Source organism: Prionailurus bengalensis, chromosome B4 (assembly GCF_016509475.1).
Source record: "Prionailurus bengalensis isolate Pbe53 chromosome B4, Fcat_Pben_1.1_paternal_pri, whole genome shotgun sequence".
Lineage (NCBI taxonomy): Eukaryota > Metazoa > Chordata > Mammalia > Carnivora > Felidae > Prionailurus > Prionailurus bengalensis.
This window is the reverse complement of record NC_057358.1, coordinates 114,845,028-114,865,996: the sequence shown is the minus strand read 5'-3', so window position 1 is coordinate 114,865,996 and position 20,969 is coordinate 114,845,028. Positions and strand designations below refer to the sequence as shown.

General features: G+C 41.1%; 1 protein-coding gene across 2 annotated transcripts; it reads right to left on the bottom strand.

Annotated features, from left to right (window-relative positions):
• Positions 1-651: 651 nt before the first annotated feature.
• On the bottom strand, positions 652-17,787 carry NUDT4 (nudix hydrolase 4). 2 transcript variants are annotated; one of them, XM_043562095.1, is made up of 5 exons: positions 17,659-17,787; positions 7,561-7,671; positions 6,276-6,320; positions 3,811-3,898; positions 652-3,520 (listed from the first exon to the last, which is right to left on the bottom strand). In XM_043562095.1, exons 1-5 carry the CDS (start codon positions 17,755-17,757, stop codon positions 3,321-3,323), a joined length of 543 nt encoding a protein of 180 aa, XP_043418030.1. In that variant the 5' UTR covers positions 17,758-17,787; the 3' UTR covers positions 652-3,320. The 2 variants fall into 2 exon arrangements, with proteins under 2 accessions (XP_043418030.1, XP_043418031.1); XM_043562096.1 differs by having other exon boundaries at positions 3,811-3,895.
• Between the last annotated feature and the right edge of the window lie 3,182 nt (positions 17,788-20,969).

The following is a 20,969-nucleotide window of genomic DNA, read 5'->3' as shown; positions in this document are numbered from 1 at the left end:
GGAGAGTAATAAACTCGACTAGGGTTTAGGGTTTGTCTACGAAGTTCAGCTTAGAGGTACCTGCAGAGAATTCTTGTATCCCAGTGTGAAGACAGTATTGGAAGATGCCAGGCTCCCCCCCCCCCCCCCCCCCCCCCGCAATAGTCCTAGTCAAAAGCCAAATGAGGTTTGAATGGAACTTTTACATGAGGATTCTTAAGTTGGTCTTGGGCAAACAGTATTTTGGGGAAATACAATGGCGGACAAGGTGACTAGCCATTTACCTTTCTAAAACAGCTAAGTGATGGTAGTATATAAAGTTATCTGCAGCATGTTATAGCAGAGTACTTAACGGAATAAAGTCTAGAAGAACTTGAAAATTATTAAAATCTACAGAGGAACAGAAGTGGCAATAAATAAGACAACCATAGCATGACACCATGAGAATGGTATCTAGTAAGACAAATATCCATTTGGGAGAGTAATGGCAGGTAACACCTGACTGGCAGGAAGTTCCTTTAAACCCAGTTAGGAAGTGGGAAGTGTATAAAATATAAACTGAGAGATGACCTTCCCGACCCATCAACGAGAGAACAGTAAAATTTTTACAATGGAATGACAAACAAGTTTTCCACTTGGACGATGTTCAGTTATGTTAAAAAAAAAAAAAGATAATTTATTTCCATTTTTATTTGGTTTCCAAATATAAAAAAAGTCAAGATTCTTACACCAATTAACTCAAATGAGACCATGCAAGGCAATTTAGAGTGTATACAACAGTCATCTCCACGCCCCCCACCCCTTCAGTTTTGCTACTTTATACAACTGTGATTGACAGAAAATTGAATGGCATGTGCCTGTTTGGAACATTTCACCTGTTCATTAAAAAAAAAAAAAAAAAAGCCACACACACAAAACTCCCCAACAACAATTATTCAGGATAGTTGCTACTTTGTGTCTGCAAGTCAACTTGTAACCTAGTTATTTCTTTTATTTAGGAGGCACATGGGACTGAAAAATTTAGCTGCCAATTTTATCCAACTACCCCAGAGAAAGCACAAATGATTCCCAACAGTGTAAACTTTGGAGGGTTGAGATAGTAGACACTATTTGTTATGTGTAGTAGATTCAACTGTTGAGCCTGAAAATGTAGGCTTTTTCTCTTAACAGAAATCTTAGGGCCTTTCCTCTAGTTTTGCTAGACTGGGTTCCAGAAGAATAGTAAAGAATCCCTCATGTGAAATTCGAAGTGTAACAACTGTATGCTGTTGTGTCATACCAATTTTTGCTAGTTGCATAGACTAAAGACAGTTGGTTTGCTAAATGGCACTGAAGAAAATCCTGACCCGAGTGGCACTACTGAGTCCAAATGCTTTTGACCAAAGAAAATTATACAACAATATTTATAGGCTCACTTTTAAGAGGTGGCAGACATTAATACTGTACATATTTTACATGTCAAATACATAGTCCAAGAGTTTATAAAATAAATTCATGCATTATTACCTCTAAGAATATCATGTACAAGAAACCTCCCTCCCCCAGTACTTGTGACAGCATTTCAGGTGGACAGTTTTATATACAAAATCCAGTTTCTCTGCTGTGTTAAGGTATGTAATTTAAAGAAATTTCAGATTACTGAAAAAAAATCCTAGTCCATTGAAGAGTGATAGAAAGTGTCAATCTGTGGATTTAAAATGCTTCTTTTAAAAACACCCAGAATGGATAACCTCTGTACAAAGAAAAATATAAAAACTCTGGATGATCATGTTTGATCACACTACATAATTTCAAATGAAATGTCATTGGTTAAAAGTTTTTCTACTTTGCTCATTCCTCTGACAGCATTAATTTGTGAACTAATGCTTATATTTAGTTCAGCTGCATTTATGGCACAAGATCTTTTTCGGAACAATGGCACTGATTTTTCTTGAGTGTAACAGCACTATTTAGCAGCAATTATAAAGGTTAACAATTTGTGGAACAAATGTACAACCATACTTACTTTCTACTCTATACTCACCAGTTACAATATTTACAAGGCTAATGTCTACATAGAGAAAGATCTTTCACTCGCTCCCGAACCCCATGTCTTATTCAAAGTTTGTTTTCCTCCCATCTCATTTGTGACTTGGCGGTCGGCGAGTACAGGAGTTTCAGACAGGGTACCTTATGTGTTTTTCAATGGGATTCTTGATGGTAAGTGAGTATAAAGACAAGTGTTAAGACGAAATTCTTAGCTCAGGTATGTTCCAGTGCCCCAAAAGTTAGTTACAGGATAAACAGTACTTATTGGCAATCTATAAAAGATGAGACATTCTGAGGTGTCCTAATATCTAAGTGTGTAACAGCTGAACAGTAAGAAGGCCATTTTACTCAATTGTGATGCAGTCACCACTGATCAGCATTTGAGGTTAGACTCTAATCCTGTGGTTAGTAGTACCAGCAAGTTTAACTGAAGAGGGGTCAGTAAGTTCAAAAACTGGAAATATATCTTTAAAAGGAATTTACATCAAGGGTATTCTGGTTCTCAATCAAGTATTCTGTGTAAAGAGATTATAGATAAAAGGAACTGGCAACCTAGCATGCTAACTCAAGTTCCATGAACACAGTGTTTCATGATAAGATGTATTTACTGCGTGCATTTTTCTTACAACACCTCTCTAAAAACCACTCTATATAGTTAAACTTTGTGTTAAAGGACTATTGAGTTATGGGGCGGGGCGGGGGGGGGGCAGGAATTGGCCATATCGGGTAGCTAGTGACATAATACCAGTTGTGAAAACAAATGAGTTAAATTTCTGAAAATAGTAAATTAAGTCCTTTGTCAAAACAGTTATTGAACCATAAAGTCCAAGTCTGGAATTTATGAATTAAAACTGTGATCCTATGAAACAAGTTTACGGACCAGTAGATTCATTTAATATCCATAAATCTCCACAACAGAATTTGTTGAATACCTTAATGCTGTGAATGAGAAAATAACTTAGAGGGAAAATATACCCACAAGTAAGGTGATCTGGCAAAAACCACAGACTGACATCAAATGGACAAAAAAACTGAACAAAATGCTGTGAAAAAATGACAACTAAAATGGGGGGTGGGGTGGGGCCGGGGGCATAGTTAAGGCATCTAAAAAAAATTACACATGGCTTTGGCTTATTAAAATATTTTACACTTTTTTTTTTTTAAAAGAAGATTTGAAAACATCTGAAAAACATGCAAATTGTTTGAAAATCCTGCATGGCAAATCCAGACAGTTTGCAGGCGTCATTCAGATGTTTGCCAAGGAAAATACAGACCTCTCCCCGTGAGACTGCACATGGGAGGCCCTCCCCATTCTATCTTACACTGGATGGCAACCCAGAGGTCTGTGCAGCAGTCACAAACAAGGTGTTGTTATCTGGAAGGGAAGGGACCGTGGAATTTCCATTGGTTGGAGAACAACCCTTTAGTTTTTCCAGATACTCTGCATGTACAGGCTTATGACACTGGAGAACTTTGATGGCATCTTCTACTTTGAACCATTCTCTCTTCCTTCCTAGAAAACAGTATGACATTGGTCGGTATATAGTAAAATCACTTAAAAAAACTAATAAGCCACATCCTTTGACAATGCCCCTCACTCCCCTCCTACAAATAACAGCTTTATTGTTTTTTGGAATGGCTTAGACAATAAATAATATGTTGGGGGAAGAATTTTGATGTAATTCAAATGTGGACATACTGATCTTATTTAAAAAAGGTAATCCAAAATAATTTAAGACGAAACTCTACAAGAGTGTAGTAGCAGAATTAAGACTCTGGATGGCAAAAGGAAAGGGAACTTACCTATATTAACAGAATCTTCCCAATCTTCTAATATTTCAGTGACAGTAAGAACATACACATACGTTCTGTGCTTTCGGTCTTGGTTCTGCTTGAATATAAAAAGAAAAGCATTTTAATCTACAGGAACTAGCCATTACACATTTCCAAGGAGAAAAATTCAGTTGTGGCATACTGCTGACTAGCACATAGTCAAGCATACACGGTTGTCTAACCCAGTACAGAAGGGAGTTTTCTGTAACACAAAACATTTAAAATGCTGAAATTAGCTCCCCACAGGAAGGAAACATTTAGCACCTTTCATTTCAATGTATGTGTTTTTTAAGAGACTAATTCAATTAAGTATTGGCAGTTTAAAAGCTGCCAGGTGAACTATGCACAACCAGGGTTGAGAATGGGCTAGTCATTTCTGGAATGTTTTAGTCCTATATGCTGAAACTCAATTTTTTACCCATATTAAAACTGCCACCTTGTGAAAATTAAACATGAGTTGGTCTTAAAATGAAGGGGCTCACTACTTTCATCTCGATTTAAGTTATCCTTGTTTACTATAGTCTAGGACTTCAGATTGTTGCCTGAGGTTTTTAATTTCCTTTTTTAATGTTTATTTATTTTGAGGGGGGAGAGCCAGGAGGGGCAGAGATAGAGGGAGAGAGAATCCCAAGCAGGCTCCTGGCTGTCAGTGCAGAGGCTGACGCGTGCTCCATCTTACAAGCTGCAAGATCATGACCTGAGCTCAAATCAAGAGTCAGACCTTAACCAACTGAACCACACAGGTACCCCCCCCCCACCGCCTTTTTTTAAAGTAAACTTTCTACATCCTACGTGGGGCTTGAACTCATGGCCCTGAGATCAAGAGTCATGTGCTCTACTGACAGGCAGCCAGGTTGCCTGATAATTGCCCCGATTTTTTCCACCACAGACAACCTGAGTAATACACTCAATTCAAATAGCGTATTAGGTCTTTGGGAAGGAATAGGAACAGCAAAAAATGAGAGGCATCTCTCACATAAAACATTACTAGTCGGGGCGCCCGTGTGGCTCAGTCGGTTAAGCGTCCGACTTTGGCTCAGGTCGTGATCTCTTGGTCCGTGAATTTGAGCCCCGTGTCGGGCTCTGTGCTGACAGCTCAGAGCCTGGAGCCTGTTTCAGATTCTGTGTCTCCCTCTCTCTCTGACCCTCCCCCATTCATGCTCTGTTTCTCTCTGTCAAAAATAAAGAAAAACGTTAACAAAAAATTAATAGTCATTATTATTAAGAACCGATTGTCTTATCTCTGTATCTGGAAAGTAAATACATTTATTATTCTATGTTCAAAAATTCACTGAAATCACCAGAGTGAATAGGCAGGACAATTCTAATTTTCCCTTATATCTTCTAAGGAGAAAGGTACGTTGGTTACTATTTTCTGTTCAGATTCTATGAAATGTAAATAGCACTTGTAAAGCAGTTAATACTATTATCTTTCTATGTTATATAAGCTTTATTTATAACGTGAGACGTTTTCTTCAAAAATCTTACCAGCATATTGACAATGTGCTATTTGTACCATGGCTATTCTGAATTACAGAAAACCTTCAATGTATTTTTCACTTCAACCAGGAGATGGTGCTGTTCAATTGGGTAAGGCAAGTGCTGAATTCTGGGAAAGTCTGAATATTAAGAACTTCACTACTAACATTGTATTCTGGGAGTCATCAATTCTACCAAGTGCTCCACAATCTGAATTTATGAATTCTGTAAAAAGCCTTAAAAATCAAATTTATATGGTTCTACCAGAAGGACTGAACGAACCCTTAAATATTATCTTGAAAAAATATGTCACGATGTGTCAGGTATACAGGTATACCATGTATCTATGTCTGACTCTTGGAAGAAAACACATTTGAGAATAGTTTGGGTCTCATGACCTGACTACATTTCTCCTTACCTTCCACAGAATACCTGCCAATTCCAAATTCCGTCCACAAATTCCATTCTGCCTTCAGTAATAATAGATTATACAGGAGAATTCTATGCTGTTAGCGTCTATTCTTTGTATCTTGAGTTTTTTACCTTCATACAGTCCTCTAAGGATTAAGTCATTATTTGTGTATCATCTACATGTTATGCACTAAAGGCACAGGGTACATTTCCAGACAGTATCCACAAGAGACCTAAGTCCTTTGGTGATACTGAGGACACTGTACCTCCTAAAAGTTTATACCTAAACAATATACAGTGAACCAAGAGATCTGTCTTTCTCTATCAGCTCCACTGTATTGTCATATATAAAAGTAATTGTAATGCTGCATAAAACTGATGGCACATGAAAGTTAGGTAACTTTTACTTCCCTTCCCCCTAATCCTTATAACTTACTTGCTTACTGATAAAAGGAATGTCTAACTTGGGCTGCTGCCAGATTATCTGGTCAGTTAGGAAAGAATCATTAATTCTGTTATCAGCAAGGATTACTTTTGTAACTCACCTCAAATATGCCCAGGAGTCTGCCTAATTTTCCTTTAACTCCAGCCTATTATAAAAAAGATGCAATGTAAAACTGTTAGCTTTCATAAGAAAGGTTACACGAACATTATTTTCTAGCTATTTCAACTCAAGGATATAAACACAATAGGCCCTTCCATACCAACCCTGCATCTGTGAAGGTTTTTTGGCTATGCCAAGATTCATGACCTATGGTTTGCTATACAACATGGTTTAATTTATTCCATATACAAGTTCAGACTGATCAAATTTGTTGTCATTTATTTTGTAAGAAATGACAGGGATTGACCAAAAATTAGACTTTCTACCAATCTGGGACAAGCTTCACGAATGAAAACAGACTTTTTTTCTGAACCAACTGATCATCCCCTTCTTACTTAAAGGACTGTCTTTCTTGCTTGCTTTTTTCACATGGCTTAGGAGGTACAATTCTTCCTATAGGTTACTCTCCTACTGCAGTCCCTTTACCGGGACTGGGACAGGTAACAGACTGACGGGAACTGCAGTGTGAGCCCATGCCGATCCACACTGCATCAGTGCCCGCTGCCGCCTCTATCTAGGGACGCGCTCTTCCCTCAGAAAGCTGCTCATCCTTCGAGACCCATCTCTCTGAAACCTCTCCAGCTACACACCAAGACCCAACGGGAGCATTAGCATGTGCTTCCCATATACACCCTCACTGCTGTTCAGTAACTCTTATGGCACTTAATATGCTGTTTTGTCTCTGAGTAGAAAGCAAGTTCTATCATCAACTGTAAGAAGACAAGCAGGCCGTGTGCGCTTTCGTGCATGTGCGTGCGCACCACTTTTTACTGAACTTTAAGACAAAACGACTAGAATAAAAGCAATTTACTTCTTACTCATTTGAAAAAATTACAGCACACCATTAATGTCTCTGAGCATTCTTGCAGTGCATTGCAGTGTAATATTTATTAAACTTGCTCTGAGACAGGGCCATCCTGTTCTTACATTGATCACTGATCAGGCTTATTGCCTGTTACACAATTGCATGTTACACAATTCTGGGGGACTTCTACATTCATTTTTAGCTCTCTTTTACCAGGCTTAACAAATACCTGCTTAACAAAATGCTAGCTATGGTCACCCGCTTAAAAATCTTCAGTCAGACAACAAAAAGAGCACTCATGTGACCTGCCTTGCCTTCTTCTCAGTGCACGTAGCCAAAGTGCCACAGGGAACACACCGTAAAATCTCAAAATACGGTGTGTGTGAAAGGAGAGCAAATAAGCTGCTACTACTCGTCTCACCTCTTCGTAAACTTCCCTGACGGCAGCACCACCAGGTTCCTCCTCTGGCTCCATTCCTCCTCCCGGGACAATCCATTGGTCTGGGTACCGACTGCTGCTCACCAACAGCACCTGCAAGACCAACCGCGAGTGTAGGCCCCACAGCCTGCGAAGCACTACGGACGTAACATTCTCAACCCTTTACAAGGCTGGAAAGCCCTTCCTGATTAGCCCATTTGTAATTTCATTAAAATTAGTAGGTGTACACATTATACCACAAGAAAGCGCAGTTGACAGCCTTTGTAAACACTCTTGGAATTCCGAATTCAACAGTAATGTAATCACACCACGAAATCATTCTGAACCTAATGAAATCACTTCAACTACCAGATTCAGTTAGTAAAATTCCCTAAATCATGGATACCAATGAAAGATAAAAGTGGATACTTGGGTTTACTAGCCCCAGAACTGCGTGCACCTAGGTTTGTGGTCATATCTGCTATTCGTGAGTTACAGAATCTTATTCTTCCACTCCAAATTTAAGGATATGTGACCCTAGGCAGGTCACCCTGTTCTTACCTATAGAGTAAGGATACTTAAAAGATAACAGATACTGTGAAAAAGGAATAGGGGAATTCATTAAGTCAATGCTTGGTAGATAGAGAGTTCTTGTTATTTTTACACTTATGATTAGGTGGGAAGAAGTACCCTTCATATTCCAAACTTCTATAAATGGGTAAGAGTCACTTCTTTTGATATCAGGCAGCTATAATTTATGATCTAGAGACGGCAAGCTACAGTTGAGTGCATTGCTTGTTTTGTACAGTCTGTGAGCTAAAAATGGTTTTTATTTTTAATTATATGAAATTCAAATTCCACTGTTCATAGATAAAATTTTATGAGAATCCAGCCACACTCATTCATTTTTCACATGTTGCCTATGGCTGCTTTGATGCTGTAACAGCAGAGTTAGGTAGCTGTGACAGAGGCTGCATGGTCCACAAAGCCTAAAATACTATCTGGCCCTTTATAAGAAAAGTCTGCAGACCCCAATCGAGAATAGCATTAACCTTTAAATTTGCAAATGCTTTTTAAAAAACAAACATTACCACAGAGTATCCTAGAGGTTCACTACTTAAACAGTACCTGAAACAAGTATTATATACCCATCTTCTACATGAAAATTTGTGGGCTAGGTTAGGTTGAAATGCACCCAACTTAAAACAGCAACAAAGGCTTGGCTACTATGATAAATAAGCAAAGGATGTTTATATGAAGTAACAGGTGTCTTAACCAACTTGAACAAAAACTGGTTACAAAATTCCCTTAGTATATTATCTCTAAGTAAACACAGAACATTCTTTCCAGATAAATCAATCAATTCAGAGCAAAGTATGATCCCTGATGTGTACTGGTCTTCTGACACGCCGGTGGTCCTATCTGCCCAGCTCCCACTCTACTGCCGCAGGAACTGCTGGCACTTGAGAGTGCATAGCCAGCACAAGGATTCACCTCCCACCTGAGGAGGCTGCCAGAAACTCAGCCTTCCCCAACGGAAAAGTTCCAGGATGACAGTAACTCCCGGAGTTCAGCAACTCCCACCTTTCCCCCAGCCTTGAACACACTGAGTTGGAAGATAAGGGAACGTCTATTCAGGCCCCTATCCCCTCAATCTGAAAACAAAGCAGCACACTTTTGCCTATGGACACACCATCATCGTAGAGCAGTGATCAATTAATGCTCAAGGGGTCTGAGTGTTGTTTCTCTCATCCTTTACCTGAATAGGACTCCATTGCTTCTGCCAGCTTCATTCCTTCAAAAAATAACTGGCAAAACAATGCAAATCCAGAGAAAGCACTGTAAATTAACAACAGCTGATAAAGCCTTAGCTAAAATATGAATGGCTGTGAGGGTATCACCAAGTCCAAATATAGCAATTTTGGTCAAATGAAACATAAAACAGCTTTAAATTTAAAGTATTAGCAAACAGGGCTTACATATCAAAATTAGAAACTAAAGAGCCAGAATAAACAAATCTAACAAGAATTAGAAAATACTGGTTTAAACTCAAAGATGTTTTGCAACTGTACAGATCATACCCAAGATGTATTTCATTCCTTGATGCACCCAATGATGGGCTGATAATCTACCATTCAGTACCCCAGTTTCCTCCAAGCACCTATCCTTGTAGAATTACTGAGTGTTTATGACACTTAAATACCTTATATCCTGGCCTAAGCACTCGATGTTGGCCATTACAACCTCTTCTGCTTTCCTACTAATTGAATTGCATCAGCTTACCAAGAACAAGGCTTTCCCCCCAAATTTTGCCAGTTGCATTAGTTTTATAATTATTGAGAATTAGTGATGAAATGAGGGCAAAAAGGAATTATCAAAAAAGACTTTGCAAAGATTAAAGGTAGGTTATTATTAAAAACTGCTACCAAATTAAATATGGATGAGACTACTGTAAAAAGGAAATTTAAAAATCCAGAAAGAGCCTGCAAGTCTTCAAAGTTCAATTAAAATTCTTTAAACAAAGTGAGACTGCGAATCAGATTTCATCTTTTGTTTTACTCAAAAAGGAAGCTTACCAAATATCTATGGTATTCCAAGGCTTTGGCCTATATATTGAGATTGGCAAGTGTTAAGTTTTTAAGTTAAAATAAAAAATGCTTAAGGTATAAAAGCATATGTCTTGCATCAAGGGAAAAGTAAACTGTAACTACTGTTTCTGACTGCAGAGTTGGAGGCTTCTTTTCCTGGTCACTAGGTGTGGGTTACGGACAATCTAGTTTTTATTGCCTGGGTGAAATTCTTATTATTATTTTTTTTAAATATAATTTCTTGTCAAGTTAGCTAACATACAGTGTATATAGTGTGCTCTTGACTTCGAGAGTAGATTCCCATGATTCATTACTTACATACAACAACCAGTGCTCATCCCAACAAGTGCCCTCCTCAATGCCCCTCACCCATTCTCCCTCTCCCCATCCCCCCATCAACCCTGTTTGCTCTCTGTATTTAAGAGTTTCTTATGGTTTGACTCCCTCAGTTTGTAATTTTTTTTCCTTTCCTTTTCTTCCCTCTGTTAAGTTTCTCAAATTCCACATATGAGAACATGTATCTGTTTTTCTCTGACTTATTTCACTTAGCATAGTTCCATCCATGTTGTTGCAAATGGCAAGATTTCATTCTTTTTCATTGCCGAGTAGGTTGGATGAAATTCTTAACTACCCAATTCCAACTTCCTTGATTACCTTCATAATGGGACACGACACTGCAGGGGCTTGCTAACTGGAAAACTACATTCTTATTTATTTAGTAAACAAGGAATTTCAAAACCATCAATATTCATAATGTTGGAGTCCTGAAAAAATGAAATTCAGTGTCATATATCTAGGTCAATGATAATTCCCATCTGTCCCAAGATAGTATTTAAGAGATAAATTATATAAGGTTAATAATGTTGAATACCCATTAGTATAGTCTGTGCCTGCTTTTCTGAACACTTACGCTTCTAATTGAAATCAAATCTTTAATCTGCAGTCTACAGGACATAATTCACATATGACTGAACCTGTCTTCCAAAAGTCAGTGACAGGAAATACCTACATGCTTCCACAGTTCCCTTCATAAATTACTTTTTCTAAAGCCTCATGAAAACAGATCTGTATGGTTTTGGACAAACGATTTAGCAGAAACTGAGACCTTATCGTGCAAGAATCCCCTGACATTCCAAAATGATTAAATTTGATCAAACCATTAACTTCAAATGTATCTTTCCAAAATAAATGAGTAATTAATACCTGTGGTATAGAATGATCAGCATCTAAACTACTAGTTTAAAACATTTGATAATGAGCCTTTGGTAATGAAACAGATTTGAAAACCAGTATGTTTCATTATGAATTTGCCTACTCATCTAGAGTACTTCATTCGAAGTTCAAGTGAGGTCAAGGCCACATGTTTGTTGTTTGTTTATGGAGTGGGGAGTGGTGGTGATTACCTAGCAGGGTAGAAGAAATGAATTTGAATAGCATAAGCAAAGACCATTAAAATCCCTACTACATGTTAGAAGAACTGTAAAGAACTGTATCACAAATCATTATTATTCTATATCCTCGGGGAGGGGGGGGGAAGCCATCTAAACATTTCTACAACATCCCCAATCTACTAGATCTGTACTGTAGCATGCTTGGTAATGCTCTAAAAACATTATTTAGGTTATAAAATCTTAGTAAGGGGATACACCAATAGCTGACAAATCCAGACCTGGTTGTTCATAGGTTTTAAATTCCTTTTCAACTACCTTTGTAGGTATATTACATTTTGTGTATTCAACAAGATGACAGTCTGCCACATTAGTGACAAGGTGATGGAGAGGAAAGCAGGCATTCAACTTTCCAGGTAGGCCAGAGCTGAGTCCAAAGGAAAGATTTATAAAAAGGTTAGTCAATCCACCAGGCTGGAGAATTAGACTTGAATCACAGTCAACCTCAAAGGCAGTGCTGTTGCCCACCTTCATATAAGCATTCCTGCTACTATACTATCTGACCTCAACCTTCCTTCCATGTGTATCCAACATTCAACATAAAACAAATTCACCTGTCATTGTTAAGAAGCCATTTCCCACACTTGTCTTTTTCTTTGATTCCTAATGTTTTAAGCATTTGTTATATAAGTACTTCTCACTTTAAGTAGCAGTAGTGTAGTGATAATGGTCTACTTGGAACCAGCCCTGAGTCTTACTAGACAACAGCTTGTCTATGAATTGGAATAATCTACAGTATAGATTCAAAACCCTACTATCACCTAGTAAGTCCTCCTCACTGGAGGTGTGTAAGAGCTTGTAAACTAAAAAAATGCTGTTCAAGATTTGAGCATGGAGGTAAATGAAATTCTTGGCTGTATACACCAAGTGGCCCCCAAATGCCATTTGTGATTCGGCCTTCACTCTTATAACTGTTCTTGGTCACAGCTTGCTTCTGGGAACAACTAGTCACTACAAATGACTATTTCTTTCCCAGGGGGAAAAAAAAAAAAAGAAAAGGCTATCTGGAAAACCCCTCAAGTGATCCCTAAATTAGGAATGAAGAGTTTTAAACTGTAGCTATTTAGAAGCTGTATTGCGGTTTTTGTTCTTTCTTCACATGTTATCATGAACCAGGATGCATGAATGGTTTAAAACTACTTTACCACAGTTAACTGTATTAGGGGCTCTTAATCAAAATTAGGCCAGCAAGCAGTATATTATTAGGAACACCCAGTATGCACACAGACATTTTAAAAGATCTTAAGTTACGGCAGTGGTTACTGTATCCATTAACCAGCTACCTACTGCTACTATTAAACAAGTTAATAGTCCTACTTTTTGGACTATTGAGGCACAGTTGTATAGGAGGGTCAGAAATAACAGCTCATTTTGGGAAAATGTGTTTAACTCAGATTATTGCTAGACAAGAAAAGATGAAAATTCCAAATTCGAGTAGTTTCTCTTGAATGCGTATTGCTTTTATACCATCATAAAGTTGAAAAATCGCAAGTTGAATCGTTGTAAATCAGGGACCATCCTTATGGGATTGGTAGATAGAAGAATGCTAAATTGCACTGATCATGACATTTTCTTGTAGCACATCAATGTTTTGAAATGATGGGCTTAGCTTTTACACACACTGGAGAAAGCCTTCGTGATATATACCAAGAGCCTAAAACAGATGCAAATTGTACAAAAAGGCCTTCCCTTGAAGGAAGTGGTTGCTTAAGTGGCCCAAGAAGCCCTTTATGTCTAGGAGAGCTGCAGGCATAGATGTTATTTCCCTCCGTTTAGAAAAGATTGCCTTCAGATAGTTATTTAATTTTCATTAGAAAGTGGTCTCCACTTGAAGCAAGTATCTTCAGAGCCTTAAATCTAAAAGGACTTCTGCAGAAGTATGAGCCCCAGAGTGTTTATCTGAAAAGGCAGACTGCCTGTTGACCCCAAGCATACAAATGTTAGTACATATACACATATGTACAAATACTGTACTAGCATTTCTTATTAAGATTGTTTTTATTAGAGCTCTGGTTTTAGAGTCCCACAGGTTTTAAGACTGCTTTTCCCAACCAAGTCTTAGTGCATGATTTTGTAGAATTCAGACATTTTAGTTAATACACATTTGGCATTTGGCAGGTGGTAGAATGCAGTCCCTGGCTCAAGGGGCTTAAAAGCTAATTAGGGCAGTAAGTCCAAGTGGAAGAGTAATAGGCAGTTCTTAAGACAGTTTTGTTAGTGTTTCTCACAACTGTGCCTGGATTCCACCCAGAATCAAAGTCACTTCTGTTTCTCTTTTCAGCACTCTATCTTATATTGCTGCTAGATCATCCTCAAGCTTGAATACATTTAAAATGTAAATGTTCCTGTCTTGCCTAGCAACTCCTTAGCCTTATATATTAAGGTGCTCTTTTTCAACCATTATTTGTTCAATGCCATCCCAAGTTGCAGTTCAACTAGTCCACAGCCCCAAGTCTTGCTCTGTTTGTGATGCTTGGTCCTTCCTCTCTCACTCACTGAAATCCAGCTCCAGTGATCTTAACCCTGCTGTCAGTACCTGATGGTACTCTTCCCCTACTTGATTTCCCTTTATGTCAGCTTCTGTCGGTCCAAACACTACAGAATGTTTCTCCTATGTTTACTCCTACGTTTCTTAGGAGCTGATACTTTTCATCTCTGCATCCCTGTTCAGTTATATGCAAATGTGTTGAACAGAATCCATTTCTGGCTACCTTTTGTGAATGTACTGTCCTCTTTCACTGTACAAACACAGTATCCCAGCTACTCTATGGGATGCTTGTTTGTGGGCTTGTGTGGAAGCCCAACCACCAAAACTAAGGGTGGCTCCCTACAGAACCAGAGAGAGGATCAAATGAACAGGAGATTTAGAAATAAAGGACCTGGGCTCAAAAAGATCTGCCAGCTTCCATGATCTTGGGACAAGTTAACTCTGCTGCCTAATTTCTTACTATACAAATCCTAATGCTTATTTACCTCGCGGGGAAGATAAAATGGGCAAATAATAAAACCACCCCCAAGAGAACATAGACTGCTGTTTCTTCCCTAAAACAATCTGTTCTCAACTAAGGGCTACTGAGAAATCCTTCAGTACAAGGAGAGCCATCCTGGAGCACTGCATAACTTTTTGTGGTCAAACAGCAATTCTTATTTTATTTCAATTTGTACTTTATAAACATTTCGCCCTTAAATAAAGCATACATTTAAATCTCCCAACAGGGATCTAGGTGTTATTAACCCAGGAGGGGGAAAAAGTCTCATCTATTAGCTAAAGAGGTGGATTCAGGCTGTTTTGTATCTTATCCTTGGAAGGCTACCAACGTAATTTCAAAAGAGTGAAATCAAATTCACAGCAAAATAGCAAGATGTTCAGGAAAGCTAACAGGTTCATCTTTGTCACTATTATATAATAGAAGGAGCCTCAACTATATACAACTACAAAAATGAAGATCCTACACCACACATTAAAGTTGGCTGTGCATTTTACTTAGAGAATTCCAGAGCCTTCCCTCACAGCGTATTCTCTAACCAACTGACTTGGTTTCTCAACCTGCACGGTATCAGATTTATTTACATAACAGATTTCTCTAACAAATGCTCCAGAGCTTGCTCCTTACTTCATTTTATCTAATGGCACTAGTCTGTGGACTCAACTCGAGGCTAGGAGTTTAGCATTTATTACAGTAGGAACAATTTCCAAGCACAGAAATAACTCCTTTATCTGCTACAGGAATTTCTGAAGTGTTCTTCAGGCTTTGCTTTACCATTCACACAATGCAGATCATTTCAATTTCCTATTTCCTATATCTTCCCCTGGGAACCGTTTTTAAAGCCTGAATTCCAAGTTCAGGTTATGGCAAGACTTCAAAGTCATCACTTCCAGAAAGGCTTCCAAGCTCAGCCTCACAAAATCTCTCATTCAGCAAACAGTGTGCACCCAATTGCCATGGAGCCCTGTGCCAAGAGCCCAGCATCAGAAACAGGGACTGGATCCTGAATTCCGACTCTACCACTTCCTAATTATGTCATTTGGGCAAAGTACTTAGGCCCTGCAACCCTCTCCTCACCTACAGACCAGCACAAAGAGGATTAAATGCAGCAAACTTAAAAGGTCTTCAGGCAAGTCCCACACAGTAAAAACACTCAACTAAGAATGTGATTACACAATAGTGAGCAAATTAGACAAGATCCTTGACCTATCTTGATCACTCTGGGCTATTATATGCTTCTATATTCAAAGTTTGTTTTTTCCTAACGGGGCCTCGATGCACTTAATGCTTATTGACTGTTACTCTGTAAATGTTAAAAACAAAACAAAACAACCCCACAAAAACCTATCTCCTTCTAGTTTCTAGCTCTCCTAAGTGGCCTCAGGTCATAGAGTAAGAACGACTACCCCACTGAGTGTACACTACGTCATATTCATCCTAACTGCAGCGATTAGCAATAAGGAAGCCATTAAATTCCTGTCTCCAGTTTTAGCCTGGTATTTTATTGGACACAGTTGGTTATGGAAGCAGAATTCAGATTAATTTTTTCCCGGTCTAATCATTTTAGGAGTGGCAATGCTTTAAAAAATGAAAAAAAATTTTTTTTTAAGTTTATCCATTTATTTTTGAGACAGAGGCAGGGGAGGGGCAGAGAGAGAGAGAGAGAGAGAGAGAGAGAGAGAGAATCCCAAGCAGGCTCCACACTGCCATCACAGACCCCAATGTGGGGCTTGAACCCATAAACTGTTGGGTCATGACCTGAGCCGAAACCAAGACTCTGACACTTAACTAAGCCACCCAGACACCCCTAAAACAAATTTAATGTTTATGGGGGGGGGGAGGGGCAGAGCATGAGCAGGGGATGGGCAGAGAGAGAGGGAGACACAGAATCCGAAGCAGGCTCCAGGCTCTGAGCTGTCAGCACAGAGCCAAATGTGGGGCTCAAACCCACCAACCGTGAGTCGAAGTCAGATGCTTATCCGATTGAGAGGAGTGGCAATGCTTTATAAAATATTTTCTTGGCCACCTTGCTTTAAGTAAATTTAAAACAGTGAACCATTTTAAATTAAATGGAACTGAAACAAGGAAAAACTGTTCTCCAGGAAAACCTTGAGAGCCTCACTATCAACCCAATGAAGAAAGGTAAATTAAAGACTGGCTGCTTACTCTCAGAAAAAGAAAGGCTGCTCGTCTCCAGATGTCAAGCCAAATACAGCAAAGTTAAGAAGCCTTGATAAATATGCTCAGAGCTAGAGGTTATGGTCTGAAAATGGCAACTCTGCCCACCTCTAGTCCATCTTCTTCCTCAGGCATTATTCCACATTTTTCACTAGCCATCTTTCTACAGTCAGAAAACTTTAAAAAGAGGCCTTTAAATATATATATATATATATATGTGTGTGTGTGTGTGTGTGTGTATATATGTGTGTGTGTATGTATATATATATATATATATACATATATATATACATATATAAATAAATTATGCCAAGTGCTTGCGAGTTAAAAGGTCCACTTAAGAGTGGGATTGAGAAAACTAGACCGAATGGGGTTTTATTTTAAAGCACGGGGATTGCCTGGCTATTCCACAAACATCCCTAGATTTAATCCGAAACCGCAAATTGCCATAACATGGAAGGGAAATGTAACAGAGGCAGAAGGGCTTGGGCTGCAACACTCACGCCATTTCTGCCGCCTCCGTTAGCACTCAAGGTTTATCTGGCTTTACTCAATTCGCTAGTTAAAATGGTGACTCCCGCCCGAAGCGACCTATACGGCCCGGGACCTTCCCGCCGGCCAGGAGGCGTCTCGGCCTCAGGTCCTCACCATAGCCCGGCAGAACACTGGGCTGGGCGAGCCCCTTTGTCTCCTCTATCAACCCAGAGAAAGGAAGGAAGGAGGGAGGAAGGGCGGGAGGGAAAGAAGGAGGGGGCTAATCCCTCCTAGCCTGGTGGTCAGACGAAGGGTCGGGTGAGTAAGGTGAAGGGCTAAGACCCCCACCCCGACCGGCCCTGGCCCCCACCCCCAGCCTGCCCCGGCGCCGCCGCGGGAGGCGCAGAGCGTGCTGGTCGCCCTCACCTCGTCCTCCTGCTCACTCCGGAAGCACAGGCACGCCGCCCGCTTCTTGAAGCCCTCGCGGTCATAGGTCCGCGTCTGGTTGGGCTTGAACTTCATCATAGAGGCGGGCTCTTGCTGCCGCTGCTGCTCCGGCCGCCGCCGCGGGGGCCCGGCTGCCGCCACCCCGCCGGGGAGTTGGGGCGCGGGCGAGTCGGGGCGCAGGGGCGCCGGGAGGCGAGGCGGCGGCGCGGGGAGTGACAGCGAGGCCGGTCAGTCCCGGAGCCGGCGGCCGCTTCGACGCGGAGGAAGGCGCAAGCGCCGGTCACTGCTGCCCGGGTGTCGGAGAGGAAGAGCCGCCTCTGCCCGAGCGTCCGCCGCTCTCCATGGAGCCCGCCGCCCGCTCGCCTCCGCTCCCTCCTCCTCCTGCTGCCGCCACCGCCGCCGCCGCCGGGGGAAGAGCGAGGCTGGAAGCTCACGCCACAAGGAGGCAGTTGCGAGGACTCGCGGCAACCGGGCAGCAGCGCCGCGGCAGCTTCGCACCGCCCCCACCGGCTCTGTATTTAAGTGAGCCCGCGCAGCCCCGCCCCTGCGCGTCCCGCCCCGCGCGCGCCACCGCGCCTGCGTGCCAGGACCGTTGCGGCGGGGGAGGGGCCTCGGCCGCGTGGCGTCCAGTGGTCCGCGGTACCTGCCGGCTGGGGCTGCCGCCTCCAAACGCGGGATGGAGGTGGCCGGCTAAAATGTCAGCTAAGAGGCAAAGACCCCTCCCTGCCTGTTTATAAACACCACCACTTTCCCATCTCCCATAAATGCCATCTCCAGGAGAGGAGGTCCAACTACGTACATCCTCACAAAGTTGCACCCAGGTCAGGAAATGCCTGGCTGCACCGCACCGATTGCAGTCTCCGCAGTGACTGACGCCCAGAGTTCGCTCATGAAGTGCGGGGAGACACGAAGGTGAAGGCCCGGAAAGGGGAAGACATTGGTTGAGAGGTTTTTGTTTGGAGGGGGGTGTTGCTTTGGGGGTTTTGTTTGCTGTCCAGAGGAAAGAGGGCAGGCAAATTTTTTTTTTTCCTTAAAAAAAAACACAACACTTTGGTTAGGGGGTCGTTTGTATTTTTTTTGTTAAGTTTATTTATTTACTTAGAGAGCTGGAGAGGGGCAGAGAGAAAGAGAGAGAGAGAGAGAGAGAGAGAGAGAGAGAGAGAGAGAACCCCAAGCCGACTGTACGCTGCCAGTGAAGGGCCTGCTCGAATTCACCAACCGCAAGCTCATGACCTGAGCCGGAAGCTCAACCAACTGAACCACGCAGATGCCCCCCCACCCCCCCACCCCGTTTGTAGTCTTGTGAGAGTCCATTCAGTCTTAAATATTTCTTTGAAGCTGTGGATAACATCTTCCACTTTGACCCACCCTCCGGAATGTATTCATTAATACTGGCAATGACTAATATTTATGAAGTGTTTTGCACGTGTATTTCATGCTCAGTGACAGGCAGCTAGGTACTGGGGCCACAGCACTAAGTATAATGGGATTTCTGCTGTCCAGGAGTTTAAAGTCTTCTGGGGACTTGGGACAAACAATCTTTCCATTTCAGAGTGTCATTCAAGGGTTAAGATAGGAACTGGGAGGCCCAGTGTTAAAGAAGCTAACCCAGTCCACCCTGACCCCTCCACAGAGCCCAGGCTACTTAGTTCCACACATACTTGACTGTTCTGTTTTCATTCCTGAGGGCCTACTGTGTGCCAGGCACTGGCATCTAAAACCAATCCCAGCCCTGTCAGGATTTTAAGCACCTGAGAGCAGACAGTCAAATATCAAACAATCAGACAAGTGCATGTAAAACTACAAATGTGATTAGGTTGAAGGTGGTAGAGGGTTTCATAGGCAGATATGACCAGACCTGCAAGTCAGAAAAGGCTTCCTGAGGGCAGCAGGTCAGCAGCTCACGGCTGAAGGAGGAAGTGGAGCTAAGGCCACCAAGAGCCTGGTGAACTTCAAAGCTGAGGAAACTGGGACTTTAATATAGAGTCCAGTGGGAGAAGGAGCCAGGAGAGTTCATAGAAATGAGAGAAGGCCCATGTGGCTGCAGACGGGGTGCGGGTAGCTGGGTTCCACCTTTGGCCCAGAGGGTTGTGAGGCCTGACCATTCAGAACCTGGGGACCCTTGGTGAGTCCAGAGTAGGGCACTGGTCTTCCTGTTCTAGATTCTAACCTCCTTCAGGTTCATGACTGCTGCATCTAACTTTATCACTTTCTTACCTCCGGAACCAAGCACAAGCAAGTTTGTACAGTAAGCTAATGTTGAATGAGTGATTTAAGAAATGAGATTTTTACCATGGCACACTTGGAAATCTTATCAAGTCTATGCAGAGACATTGTCCAAGCCTTACTTTCTTACAGAAGCCACTTGAAGTGTGTTTCCAGATTTATAAAGAGGGACTGAACACATGTAGCTAGGGACTCCATTTTGACCAATATGCAAATATTATTTTTAGATAATTGGTTCTAAAAATTGATAAAGTGATTAATCTCACCATAGTCTTTCTGAATGATAGAGAAGATTAAGTTTCCCTTTGCTTAAAAATTCAAAGGTCTGGCTTCTAGTTTGTGTTCAGTGAATATTAGTTGATTGGATGTTGGTTTACTCAAATCTTTCCCATTTAGTAATTACATGAGGTGAGGCATGAATCAGAATTAACTGAGGAGGAAGGAGGAGGATGCCTGGAACTGACTCACTGAAGGGAGGAAAAAACTGCACAGAAAACTGGTGAGCATGAACCTGGGACCACTCGTGTCAGGTCCCAGACCATTGCATTTGGTTGAAAAGATCTTGGGTTCAGGTCTTACTGCACCGATCAGTATATGTCACTTTTCTCATCTGTCAAATAGGTATAGTGTCGTTTATACCATTTCATAAAAGACCACAGTGGATCTGAGAGTGCATTAAAACTATAAAGCACTTAAACAAACATGGAATATTATTAACAAGGAAGTTTTCATTGGAGGTCTGCCCTCCTGCTCCTTTCCTGCTCTTTTCCTCAAGTAGTTAGAGGAGTAATGGAGAGGGCCGGGTGCTTGGGAAGGGCTGTGAATTTTCACACTGTGAGGGAAGGGTTTTGTTTTAAAAGGAATTTTGCAACACATGATTTGAATGGAAGAATTCTATCGTATAAATAACCACCCCTTACTTTTTTGTTAATTTATTGAGTTTTTGTAATTATTTGAGAAACAGCTAAGAGAAAAGGAAATTTGTCTGACTAAAATGATGGAATAGAGGAAGGCAGAATTACAATGCTGGATCTTCATTTCTGGTGGCAGTTCCTCAGTATTTC

What these genes read in the sequence shown, in the direction of transcription:
- NUDT4 (XM_043562095.1), bottom strand. Translation starts at nt 17,757, where the DNA reads ATGATGAAGTTCAAGCCCAACCAGACGCGGACCTATGACCGCGAGGGC. An exon ending in GACTCCTGGGCATATTTGAG is followed by an intron (nt 3,899 to 6,275) that starts GTGAGTTACAAA and finishes TTTATATTCAAG; the next exon opens with CAGAACCAAGACCGAAAGCA. An exon ending in GGAAGATTCTGTTAATATAG is followed by an intron (nt 3,521 to 3,810) that starts GTAAGTTCCCTT and finishes ACTGTTTTCTAG; the next exon opens with GAAGGAAGAGAGAATGGTTC.